Raw genomic sequence first — 13,643 nt, forward strand, 5'->3', positions numbered from 1 at the left:
AAATAAAAAAAAAATACCATCATTGTCTCTGTGACGAAAACATAAATGCAAAAAAATCGTGTGCATCACGTGTATGTTAAGGAGACCACCACTTGAACAAATTGTCGACTGTAAATGTAACGGAAATCATCACGCCATCCGGATGATGTCATGTGCGTGTCATTTTGATTATAAGACTTACATATATTACTTGATTGTATTATAAGAACACACCAGGTACGTAAGACAATTGTTATCACGAAACATTGGAAATACACGGATAAACTATTACGTATAAATCTTTATTAACAACCGACACAAAGCGTCTTACGAACTCTTCAAATATTTTAACTAATTACTACGTAAACCATAAGAATATGCGTGTAGGATTATAGTACAATATAATATGATAATATATACGTAAGACGATTCCTAACCTATTAATCTACGAGTAAAAAACATACAACAACAACAATAATAATGATGTACACATGAATATAAATGATAAAGTAAGATATTAATATTACTTTACGGGTGCGTACATGTGTGTATAAAATATAAAATAACATAATGTGTGATTAAAATAGTAACGCCAGCTATCGCTGCTTTTGACTAGTTTCGATTTTACTGTGATGAGTATAAATATATATGTACAGTAAATATATATAAATGTAATAGTGTAAGATATACGAGTGAATAAAGGTAGGTTATTCAAACAGATTCGTATGACGAATGGATCCACGACCGACGTGATAGTTAAGATGCCTAATTACTTCTATGCCGTCGAATCGATGATCATTGGGATATCGATCGATAGAGTAATATTCCATTATCGTTTCACCGGGTAAACATTATGTGGGTCGTACGAAAACGCCGTCCGGTAGTCGAACGAATCCGTGACACGTCCGTGCATCACGGCCACACGGACCGGTGGCCGGCCGGCCAACACGTGTACACATCAGTCGACGGACACAGAGATCTTGGTGTATGTCTGCCACACCTGGATGTCCACGTCGTCGCGGAAACGGGTGGTGAGCGTCCGCTGCCAGTCGCCGTCGGCCGGCTGGTTGTCCAGGTGGTCTTGGAACGAGAGCCGCTCGAACTCGAGCCGGAACACTCGGAGCTGCGGTAGGGACGCGGCGCCCGCGGCCGCGTTCACGTAGTCCGCGTTCAGCGGTAGTGTCAGGTGCAATTCCTGCAACCGTTCGCAACCGGTCAACATGTCCAGCACGCCGGCCGCCGTTGTCTTATCGCATTCGGTCAGGTCCAATCGGAGCCGGTGCAGCTGCCGCAGTTCACCCACCCTGCGCAGCACATCGTCCGTTACATACGGGCACTCGCTCAGGCCCAGTGTTTGCAGTCCGTTGGCTTTCTGGAGACCTGCAGGGCACACGCAACTGGGATGAGAAAAATAAACAAATTAAACAATCAACAGTGGACATTATCTGCCCCGTCAGACTGTCAAAACCGTTTTACGAACGACGAGAGAAGGGAGAGAGAAAGTAGAAGTAAAACTGTGGCGCAAACGATGGTCGTTTATCGGAAAGCGCAGTAAGGGAAACGTGTTGACGGGTATACGACGAGTTTCTCTACATGGACGTTAGACATAGGAGCAATTAGAGCTAAAATATTGGGGATGCTGAAATTGCTGAAAATAAAATTAAATGGTATTTAATTGTAATTACTATAGATTATATAATTCTGTAAAAACAGGAGTGCTAAATTTGAACTCAGGGGTGCTAAAAATCCTATTACACCCCCTAGTTGTGCTTATTGTTATGTGTTACTTGTTTAATTGTTTTGATTTTTTAAAATTTGTTTAAAGTTTTTACGTTCACACACGAACTATACGTAGAGTTTACATAAATTCCAATATAAGTATAATTATAAATACATTTAATGTATTTTATAATACGTGATATATTGCAGTAGAATAAAATATATATTATACTCGTGTTGAATATTTATATAATATCATTGATTTTATAATATACACATTTTATAATTAAATTTGGTAGTGCCTACATGGACGCAAGTGCTGGACGTCGCTGTAGTAATCGTATGCGTTCAACTTGATAAAAAAATGGGTTTTCAACAATAGAAAACTACTCTATATTATAATAGATTATCAAAAATAATAATAATTAACTAATAATAGTAAGTATTATTAGTACTAATATTAATAAAACTAAATATAGTTAACTGTTGTACTGTTAACTTACTACTGTATTGTTAAGCCTCTGATTTTATAAAATTGAACACAAACAATTGCATCAACGTTTAATGGCTGTATCCACGTGGTTGCTACTAATGTTGCTAATATAACAACGTATCTATTATATATATAAATTATCTATATGTCTCTCATTAGCAATATTCGTGAAAATCGACTGTTGTAAAATAATATTATAATAATATTTTTGTATAATTATGCAATCTGATAAGACGCTCGAGTTCAAATAAAATTAATAACATTATAAAGACTAGACTGCTAATTTCGTGATTACGTGGAGTATTAAATTTGGGTATCAAAAACGAAATTTAATGTAGGTAAATATTATAGCCGCGATTATCAGGTCATTTCCGTGAGGTGTAATCAATACGGTATCAATTAAAAAGAGTGATAATAAGCAGGTTTCAAGGCCAACTCATACGTTACGCAATATCTAGAGTTTTATCACTCTTGTGTCGCCAATCTGTTTATTCACGCGTTATTATTTCGTTGCTATGTGTACGAACATATTTTAAACGGTATCGCTTATATCAAATACAAAAACGACATCAATATTGTGCGCGTTGAAATCATTTGCAATTATTTACCATACATAGAACGATATCGGACATTCTGACGTCAATCGCTTATTGATGATCCACTTCTGATTTTAAATACATTAATGTATGCGTACACGTACTTATAATTACATGCATACGCACACACGCACACACATACTAGTGTACGCGTGTGCGCATACACGTACGCAAAAACTGCATGGGAAATATCTCTCCGTGTATTCAACTCGATCGCACATAGTATTGCGACGACAATAAAATAAAATTAAATCAAATTTCACTAACTCAAATCAGTTACAAATCTATGGTACCCGCAAGAGTGATTGATCAGAAACATTTTTTGAATTCGTAGGCGCTAGTTGGTACCAGTGTTTGGGTAGTGTCAAAACGGAAATTAACGCCGTTACTTTTATAATAATGCGTTACGCAATTTTAATACAACATTTACCGTTTAACGAAAACCTAACGGATACCATTTTATGTAAGGAATTTATCTAATACGATGCGATAATAGGTATTCAAAATCCAACAAACTTTTCTACAAAAATATACCGGTTCCCTTAGATATTTAGATATATATAAATAAAATATTATACTAATAAATGTTATGTACAATTTTTTTTTTTTTTTAAACTGTAACTTGAAAGTAACATAGTTAGTTTTTCTGTCGAAAAGGAAATTAATATCATTACGATTTTATTTGAATGATGAGTAATGAATAAAGTAACTTATTACATATTTAAATTAACTAACCCAACACTGGTAGGTACATAGGAAGCATGCGATTTAATTTGTATATTTATCCGCGACTGATAATATAATATTATTCTCAAAACGAAGAAAGGCTGGTTTTATAGTATATGAATAATTGATATAATATTATCACGTCTACTAATAAATCCGAAAAGGTTGTGTTCGTACTCGAAGCAAAATATAATAAATGGGGGTATAATAAAATCCCACTATTCGCACGCCACAACTCCTAAAATTCTGGTGCATTTAAACGGATTACGTTATACCCGCACAATTAAAACAACGGTTTAGGGCAATTACCTACTTAAAATGTATTAGGGCAACATGAAATGAAGATAAAAATATTATGTTTACCTACGAAATAACAAAATATGATTTTTAATAATTAATTAATTTCAACGGATTCAAATGGACAACATTTTTACGGCGAAACGAAACGAACGACGCATTCCGAATGAAAATCGTAATGTATTTTGTGAATCTCACCATTTGAGAAACTAATCTTTTCTAACCGAAAATCTACTGCGAGTGTTTTTGTGAATTCCGTCATCCATACTATACTAACATTATTGCTTCTAAGGAGTATAATGAAAAACGGTTGTTAAAACGCGTCACGATGTTCTGAAATCACTCGCCCCGACGCGTTATGCTGGACCGTGTGAATATTTTGCAACGTTCAAAAACTCACCCCGACCGAACCCGTCGGGGACGCGCGCGCGATTAATATTCGAACCGTTACCACTCACCGTTGAGCAGACCGTCTGAAGTGACGTTAACCATGCCGTCCATGTCCAGGTGTTGGAGGGTCGGCATGCCGGCCACGGCCTCGAAGCCCTCGTCGTCCACTTGTCGCGCGGCCCTCATGCTCAGCTTACGCAGCTGCCGGCAAGCGGTCACCAGCCGTCGGTACGCGGACGCGCCGAGCCCGGAACAATCGGCAGCGATCAGCGCCAGCAGGTCCTCGGGCAGTTCCGCGTTGACGGCGGCCGCGGCCTCAGCGGCCGCCGCGTCCAGTTCCTCGTCGTCGTTGGCCGCCGTGGCCAGGGAGGACATCGGGTAGACGGCGTACGAGCGGGGTGCGGGCCGGCGGACCGTCACACGGAACTCGGCCAGCAGACCGGCGCACGTGCACTCGACCACATCCAACAGATCGAGCACTTGCGCGTCGTCGGCCCGGTCGTGCGAGCACCGGAGCACTGGTGGCCACTCGTCGTGGCCGCCGGCCTCGAGTGTGGCCGACACCACGTCAGCCACATCGTCGGCGGCCATCAGCACGTTGCTGAAGCACAACCGTTTGGCGCGCACGCTGCGCAACAGCCGCCGCAGGCCACCGGACATCAGGTCACCGTAGGCCACGGGTTTCGCGTAGCCCACGTGCAACACCTCCAACGGCACCGGTCGGCCGTCGCCCTCGCCACCGTGCCGGTCGTCGCGGTCGTCGGTGTCCTCTTCGTCGCTGTCGTCCGCCCGCTCAAAGATGCTGCCATCCCGGTGCGGCCAGAACTGTCGCGGCACGTCCCGGTCGAAGTCGAACACGTCCACCAGGTACAGCGACGTCACGTTGCGCACGTCGTACGTCCGCGTCACCGTGGCCGCCGTGTCCTGGCCGCCGCGCATCAACAGCGCGCCCTCCGACAGATACATGTGGTGCTGCGCGACCCGGTGCAACCGATCAGTGGTCGCGGACGCCTGCAGCAGGTCGTCGGTGGACTGCTTCCGGAATATGAAACGGATCATTTCCGGCGGTAACCGGTCGAACACGCACTTCGAACACGATCTGTGAACACGTCCGTAACACGATACCGTTAACGGTTTAATAAACATTCAACAATATTTTTAAAAAGCCAAATAAATTAGACATGCATTGTTTTCAATCTCTTTTACGACCCGAAACGGATGCGAAAAACAAGTAATTCTTAGTGTGCACCATTTCCGTCGTAGACCGTATGCTTTTTTTATGGACTGTTCAGATAAAATGGCTTTGTTCTTAATTATATCGTGACCGGAGTTACTCATTAGTGCCGCATTAACTTAGTTAATTATGAGCAGGTTTTGGGTCTTACACCGATTGCATACTTTTACGTTTTTTATAAAATAAATCGAAAACTTGAATATCCATAATTTGGCATATTTCGTAGATTTTGTAGCAAAGCGCTTGTTTTTACGTTTTTTACGCTTTGCAATCGATTAGCATTTGCGTTTGAAAGCTTCCGGAAAAATCTAATTATTCAATGTAACAACGAAGTTAAGACACATGAATATAAAATTATTTATTTAATAATGTAAATGGAAATTTAATTTTAAATTTTTCCGATCATTATATGAAAATATAATATACATGGTATATATATATATTGACGAATAAAATTCAAAAAACTGAGAAGATACATATTCTAATAAATAAGTTAATAATTATTTGTTTTTTTTTTTTTTTAAGAAAATTTCAGTACTATACTAATTATTAATAATTAAGAAATTAACCGCATATTTTAAGGTTTATTATTATGTTTTTAATTGCTACAAGTTCTGAATTCTGCTTATAAATAATAAGTAATGGTAGTCTTAACGTATTTACTTTTCATTACTTTTCCTATGAAACTCGTGTTCATTAATTGAGTTCTAACCGTTACGAAGCGATGATCGTAATGCACGTATTATTTTAAGCAAACAGTTATCGTATTTGTCTCATCACCAACAATACGTACTGTTGTGGGGTTAATTTTCAATGCAAATCTGTGTATACAAAATTATCTATTTTAGCCACTGCCTCACAACAGTGCATTTTTACCGAACGAATGGTTTATACTGTCAGTAGGATTTTTTTCTTATTATTTTTTTTTTTTTGTAAATTGTGTTTACGTGAAGTATTTTATTATTAACTTTCTGGTCCTAAAATGATTTTACTGAAATCAAACCCGTCAAGACCAACTCTCATTTACTTCTACGGTCTATATGCTTTCATATTAAGCGATTAAACATAAATAACTTTCTTCCGTTCTCTTAACCTTATTTGGCATTCATCACATGTACAAAATTTCATAGTTATTATCAACGTTTGTTCGCATTATAAAGTGGATAAAAGCATGACGTGGTTTACAATCGTGCATTTGCACATTATTACGTTTTATACGAGTCGAGATAAATGGAAAAAAACTTTCCCAAACCGTATAATTGACAATTATTTACCTGTAATATTATCATGAACATAAACAATTATCTACTTCAACGAACCACATTCGCTTTTGATTAATATTGAAACTAAAACATTTTTATACTTCCATAAGCATAAGCTTAAAATTGTGTAAAAGCTTTATACTTTTTTCAGCTGACGCTAACATTTTTCTGTTGTCTATTCTCTGTTACCTACTCCTGAACTCTGTTCATAGGATTTGCGACCGTCACAGATTATCCGAAAGTCTTTAAATGTCCAGGTGTGTACGTTTTGTTATATACAAATGATAATATAAATCCCATATTGTTATGTAATAAAGCCTATATTTTTCGTGAACATTTTTTACTCAACAAAATATGGTTTAACATTTCACATGTCTCATTGGAATATGATATTTAAGATTGGTTTTTAATAGTTTAGAATTTAAAACTTTTTAAATAAAGAAGACATATTTGCATATAATTTGAAACCCTTAAATTTATAGTGACAGCGAAAAATTAAGCAATTCCTCGGACGTTTCATCTTTTAATGTTTACAAATTATAAATACATAAAAATAATAAAATAATAATTATAAATATTATATATTATTCGTACAGCGAATGTTGTCTAATACGAGTGACGAGCATGGGTAATGTAATGTTGTCACTTTACGAGGTGCAAATAATTGATTTATTAACTTTCTGTGTTATTAACGACTCAAGGACTACAACTTGTAACTATACTCAGGAATAGCTTTTTGATGAGAATAACTTCCAGAAAGTATTATATTGTGCCCTGTTTGCATTATTCACAATATGTTCATCAAAAGAATCTTTTGATTGCATATTATGCCTACTATGATAGTAATATACGCACTCGTCGCTTGAAAGTTGTTATCGACTGCTAACACGTGATCCGCGACAATGTAAAGAAAAGCTTACAGATTACAATGATTTTCATTCAAAATTCATGAAAACTATTATCCACGAATCGAGCCCCGTATCCGCTTTCTGACGTGGTTAGTGGTATCTCGTACATTTGCATAAAGGATATAAATGATGGTCTTTTTTCAGCATTCTAACATTTTCCTATTACTCCAGAAAGTGTATATTATAAGGATTGCGCTCCAAGTGAATAAATTTTTTTTACAAGTATGTGGACACTACAGATTTGTTCATGCCTTCTAGTATTTTTCTTACTCACACATCTACTCATTAAATATAAAAACTCTCTGTTACCGAAATTGAATGCAAGTTAAATAAAAATGAATTTCGCGATATTTTATTGGTAGGAAATAACATCAACTTTTTTGTACATGAAAAAAAATGAATTCAAAAACTCCAAGCAAACAGCTTGTTTACGATGCTAACAAATCAAAATAAGTAAGTATATGACACGATGACACAACAGAAACACGAACATAGCTATCAGGGGTCTACATTGTAACAATGTGTTTACTTATCATTAATAATATATTGTAGATTAGTTTAACAATTATTTCATCAAAATCGATAACATTGGTTCACAGTTCTACGTTTGATTTATGATCCACACGCACATTTAACGTGGCACTATAGTACACGCAGATGTCGAAAACCATACTAAAAAGAATTCCAATAGCTATATATCCATTGGCTAGTGGAATTTCTATCAAACAGATATCATTTCACTGTGGTGTCAATGGGAAAAATAAAAACGATGACACATACAAAAGTCCTTTAAAGCCGAGGATTTGACATGGGTCAATCGATCAAAATAATAACATTGAAAACCAAAATGAATCAATCGGAACGAATACGATAATTGAATAATGTTCGAAACCACCGGAAAAATTAAATTGTATTGTTACGAATAAGAAATTAACAAACCGCGAACGCATAATATAATATTATTGTTAGGTACACCGTTTTACGAACAAATGAGCGTTCGACGTTGTTCGATATGTTACTATAATAGCATTTAAGGACGTGAACTCACCCGCTGATTTCGCCCATTTGTTGCACTGGAATTCGAAATCCGGTTAAATCGGACACGGGTGGACTGTATTTAATTATTTTTAAAACGTTACTATAGAGTTATATGCGTCCGGGACGCACGTTCGCACTTGTTATATGAACGATCAATCGAAATCCAAAACAAATCATGGAAACATTCGTATGAGTCGTTGATCGGTGTTACAATAACGAAATCGGAACGAACAACCGAAGTCCGAGAAAAACATACGTGAACCGCGATAGCGCAACTAACAAGCGTCGTTGTACTGTGGCGAGGTTTGTACAATACGTCAGTCTTGATGTTGAGCGTACAAACACGACGTGCACATTGAATGACCGGTTCGAAACCGTCTCTTATATATGCTAGCGCTCGACCACGTTATCGGAAGATTATGATTTAATGAAAATAATAATAACGTTAAAACGATAATAATATTATAATGATAGTAACGAGTAGACGTCCGAGCGATTGTAGATGACAGGGCGCTTCGGGTATTGAACGAGGACCGATAAATGCACAACACTCGTACATTATTATGTTCATGGAACGTGCGAACACACACGATTACATATTATATTTTTTGTTTTTGACCTCTATAACTTGTGTATTATTATAAGCGAACCGGACGTACTGTTTTCTGTTACTACGCATATTATTATTAATATTATTAATACTACTAATGCTACTACAATTGTTATTAATATTATTTTATTCGTATTCGGTCGAGTATCGGTTTGGTTTAACAAACTATTTCAACTTTCTTGCCAATAGTTTAGATCAATTTATTTTTTGTGCTAAATTCATTACGAGATTTCAACCAAACTTTACAGAAAACTTACATAGGTTATATAAATACTAAAGAAAAAATCAAACATTTTATATTTTCTTATGTTCTTAGTGAGCATGTCATTAGACGCAAGTAGTTTTACTTGTAGCTCAGGCAACATAATCACTTATAATCGTTAACGTCAATGCATTTAAATATGTATTTCATTTACAATAATACTCAAAGATATTTATAACATCGATATGTATGATAATTGTAATGATTAGGTGATAAATAAAGAAAATACTAATGTGCATTACAAAGAGAGCTTAAGATAAGTAAGTAAAAATTAACGTTGCGCAAATTTTAGTTAAGACATATGAATATCTTAAGTGCTACACGCCAGATGTAATAGTAAGAATGTAAACACAATTACAGTTAAATATAATATATTGTAATACGATTTTAATTTGAAAGTACAACATTTGAACACATTGGCTGAGCACATGTCATTAAAAGTTAAATTTTACGTTCATAAGTTAGAAATTTGAAAGAAAAAACGACATATACTTTTAATTTCTTAAAAAGTATTTATAATGCTTAAGTAAAAAGTAAGTTTCATAAAATTGAAAAAATATTAAACGTACGTTTTTTGCTATAGAAAAACAAAAATATATATCAAAAATATTAAAAGGACTAATAAAAAAATTATTCACTTTAAAAAAATATATAAGTTAATGCATATTTAATAATAGTTCTTAATGTTCTCACAAATTAAAATTGAAATTAATAATGACATACAATTATTAAACTAAAATAGAGTATTCTTATAAGATTTATTTACAAAATAATTTATATTATTTTACTTAAAACAGTGTAAAAAAATACAAAAAATTATTTTTTTTTACATTTTAATCTATGTAACATAATAATAAAAAAATATTGAATACTTACTTACGAAAAAATTAACCAAAATCTAAAAGGTACCAATATAAAAATGGGTATTATAAACTCAATATAATTATTTGATTTCAATAATCAGTAATTTTCAACTTTCAAGAAGACACTACTACTACGCATATTACATTGTCACCATATTACAAACGTACTAGAAAAAATCTTCTGTTGTTATCTTTAATATTAAATTAAACTGGTATATTAGCAATTTTTTTTTTAATTTAATTAGAAACCCGTTTATGATGATAATCAAAAGACTAGTGAAAATTGGTCATAATACCCAAAGATCATTATAAACAAAATTATGAAACATTCAAAATGTACTTAAATACTTTTTAAAAAGAGATTTGTTTTTTTTTTTTTGAAAACTTATTTTTACTATGTACAATTCCACAAATAAATAGAAATAATCTATAATAACAGGAGTCAAGAAAAAACTGATTTATGTAAAAATTATTAATGGTAATTTGAATGTATCAATCAATCATACATTTTACCCAATATGCAACTTTAACTTAATTTAATTATTATAATTTTTAACATTAAAATTAAAATTTATTATGCTCAAATAATTTACTCAATCAATGCGTGATCATAAAGATTTAGTTTTGTTTTATTTTATTTAAAATAATTAATTTATAAACATAATATCATAGAGAATAAAAATAGATATAAAATAATATATTTTACATCACACTAAGTTAAACTAAATTAAATTAAAATATGAATATAAATTTATTAAATGTTAATTTACCAAAAATCTAATTAAATATAATTTAAAATATCTCATTAGAATCATTCAATTGGTATTTCTTTTGTGAAACTTCATTCTACCTAAAACGTATTTTTTTGCAATGAGTAATAACCAGAAATATTAAATCGTGTTTTTTTTCCTTCCTTACACTTATGAAATAATTTTATTAAATGACAATATATTATATTGTTATTAAAAATATTAATAAAACCAGAAACTACCATAATAATACTAATATTAAAGTTACTTTAGTGCCTCATAAAATACTAATTCGAATATTTCAAGTATTATTATTATTCTTCAACATTTTTACAATATCACTTCAATGTTACACAGCTGTGAGAATTTTATTCTTCATAACTAACACAAACATCCAAAATTAAATATTATAATATACAAGCTCACATAAGTTTATTCAATATTATATTATCCTATTTCTTTGCAGCAATAGACGAGTAAGTGGCCAAATTTCAAATATACAAACTACTTCATTAGCAATTTTACTATCAACTAAATGTTTAGTGTTTAACTTAATCTTTTGTAATCCAACTTTATACAATTAAGGTCAATTAGAATAATAGTGAGTGGAGCAGTCAAAATGGGAGTTACCCGTTTCCGCCAAAATAATATTGACCGTTTCCGCCATACCTCTTTTCCGCCAAAAACGTAAAAGGTACAATTCCCATTTTCGCCAAAAAAAGTTTGGAAACCATTGGTTTTAATTTTTAAGCAATATTGAATATATGTTATGGTATGCGTAAAAGACATTTGTAACGTATACACTGATAATCTTCGATAATTGTTGATATTCGTCAATAATAACGGTTAATAATTAAGGGTACACTGTTCGATATACTGTATCATAGTTTATTTATAACATATCTTAGAAAACTATATTGATGAAAATTCAAAATTTCCGCCTAGTATGTGGGATTCACATAGAGAGACATTACACAAAACATCCAACAATCATTTAAATTAAATATTTTTTAAGGCACACTCATCACTTTTTACATTTTTACAAACACTTAAAGACAAGGCCGTATTTGAAGGAAGTCCAGGGTATCTGCCCCCCCCCCCCCCGAAATGTCTTCAATATTTTACAAATGTTTAAAATACTTATTTATTTTTAATAACAATATAATTTTTTTGTCAAAAATGACCTTAACTCCAATTAATAATTGACTGCTTTTAATTTTATATATATTTATTTAATTTTAATAAAAGAAGATTAAATCTTTTTCTGTCTTATTTTAAACCAAACATCAAAAGTTAAAATCTAAATTCAATAAAATTACAATATACTTATGTTGGACCCCTCCCAAAAAGATTTCTAGATACAGCCTTGTTAAAAGATACGATATAGACAGATACTTATATTAAAATTAACAGTATTCAAAATAATATAAAAAAATTCCAATGAAATTAATAAAGAAACTTTTGTTAAAACTGTTTCTTTTAATTATAAGATTTTTAAAACCTGACCTGTACTTGTATTGCAATTTATATTTTTTGTGAAATTTTTAAATATTTAAAAATAATGATATGTGTTTTTTCAAAACTCTATCGAGACAATATTTGACCTATACTTATCTTATACTTTATAAAAGTCAAATGGACATATTTTAATATAAAATTATGTAATATTTTAAAAACTCTACCTAATATAATTGTACCTATATTCGACTTATATATTATTATTATCTACTTGTATTAAAATTTATAATGAAACAATATGTAACAATTGTACATGGTTTCCAAACGACTTTTCACAAAAATAAATTTTGGCAGAAACGGGAATCATACCTTTTTCGTTTCTGGCGAAATAGGACTACGCGTAAATCATGGAACAGGATTTTTGGCGGAAACGGGACATGTCCGTCTAAATTACGTTCCTTTCTATGATTTGTGATTCATTTATTATTTATAAAATTTGGGATTTTTTGGTTAATTTTGATTATTTTATCATTTTGATTATGAATATTCGCCACTAAAATGTTTGGAACCACTTTGCTTAAAATTAAATTTGTCACTTTATCAAGATATTGCAAAAATAATTTAAGTATTTGGACTAGTTAATGTAATTTCTTTAGATGAAATATTTGAAGAATTTACAATTATCAAGCCTGCTATACCAACTGTTAGCTTAAAAAATAATTTAACTGTTTATGAAAAATGATTAGAAAATTAGAACTTTTATCAATTCAGAAATTAAAAAATTTTTGAATATTAATAGAATTTATTCTAAGTATTCCACCATATAATTCTCATATATAGAGGGTTTTTTCGATGATGAAACTAAAATGGGCAGATGTTAGAAATCATTGTTCAGTGGACTTAATAAAAAATGAATTAAAGATAACACTGAATATATTGCCTTCCACAAATAGTTCCTAGTACTGATTTCGCGAACTTAGTGAAAGATGATACAGCTTTTTTGAATGTCGTGAAGAGTTCAGAAAAATACAATTGGAAAAATTAATAATTTATAATACT

At 32.9% G+C, this 13,643-nt stretch overlaps 1 protein-coding gene across 1 annotated transcript; it reads right to left on the reverse strand.

The window, feature by feature from the left end:
- Positions 1-260: 260 nt before the first annotated feature.
- On the reverse strand, positions 261-9,012 carry LOC112692593. Its single transcript, XM_025567317.1, has 3 exons — positions 8,653-9,012; positions 4,269-5,299; positions 261-1,359 (listed from the first exon to the last, which is right to left on the reverse strand). Exons 1-3 carry the CDS (start codon positions 8,667-8,669, stop codon positions 938-940), a joined length of 1,470 nt encoding a protein of 489 aa, XP_025423102.1. The 5' UTR covers positions 8,670-9,012; the 3' UTR covers positions 261-937.
- Positions 9,013-13,643: the final 4,631 nt, after the last annotated feature.

Source organism: Sipha flava, unplaced genomic scaffold (genome assembly GCF_003268045.1).
Source record: "Sipha flava isolate LNK unplaced genomic scaffold, YSA_version1 75_pilon_pilon, whole genome shotgun sequence".
Lineage (NCBI taxonomy): Eukaryota > Metazoa > Arthropoda > Insecta > Hemiptera > Aphididae > Sipha > Sipha flava.

Bases quoted from the DNA above. Each gene is read 5' to 3' on its own strand.
- LOC112692593 (XM_025567317.1), bottom strand. The intron at 1,360-4,268 runs GTGAGTGGTAAC...TGTGCCCTGCAG, and splicing joins TTCAGACGGTCTGCTCAACG to GTCTCCAGAAAGCCAACGGA.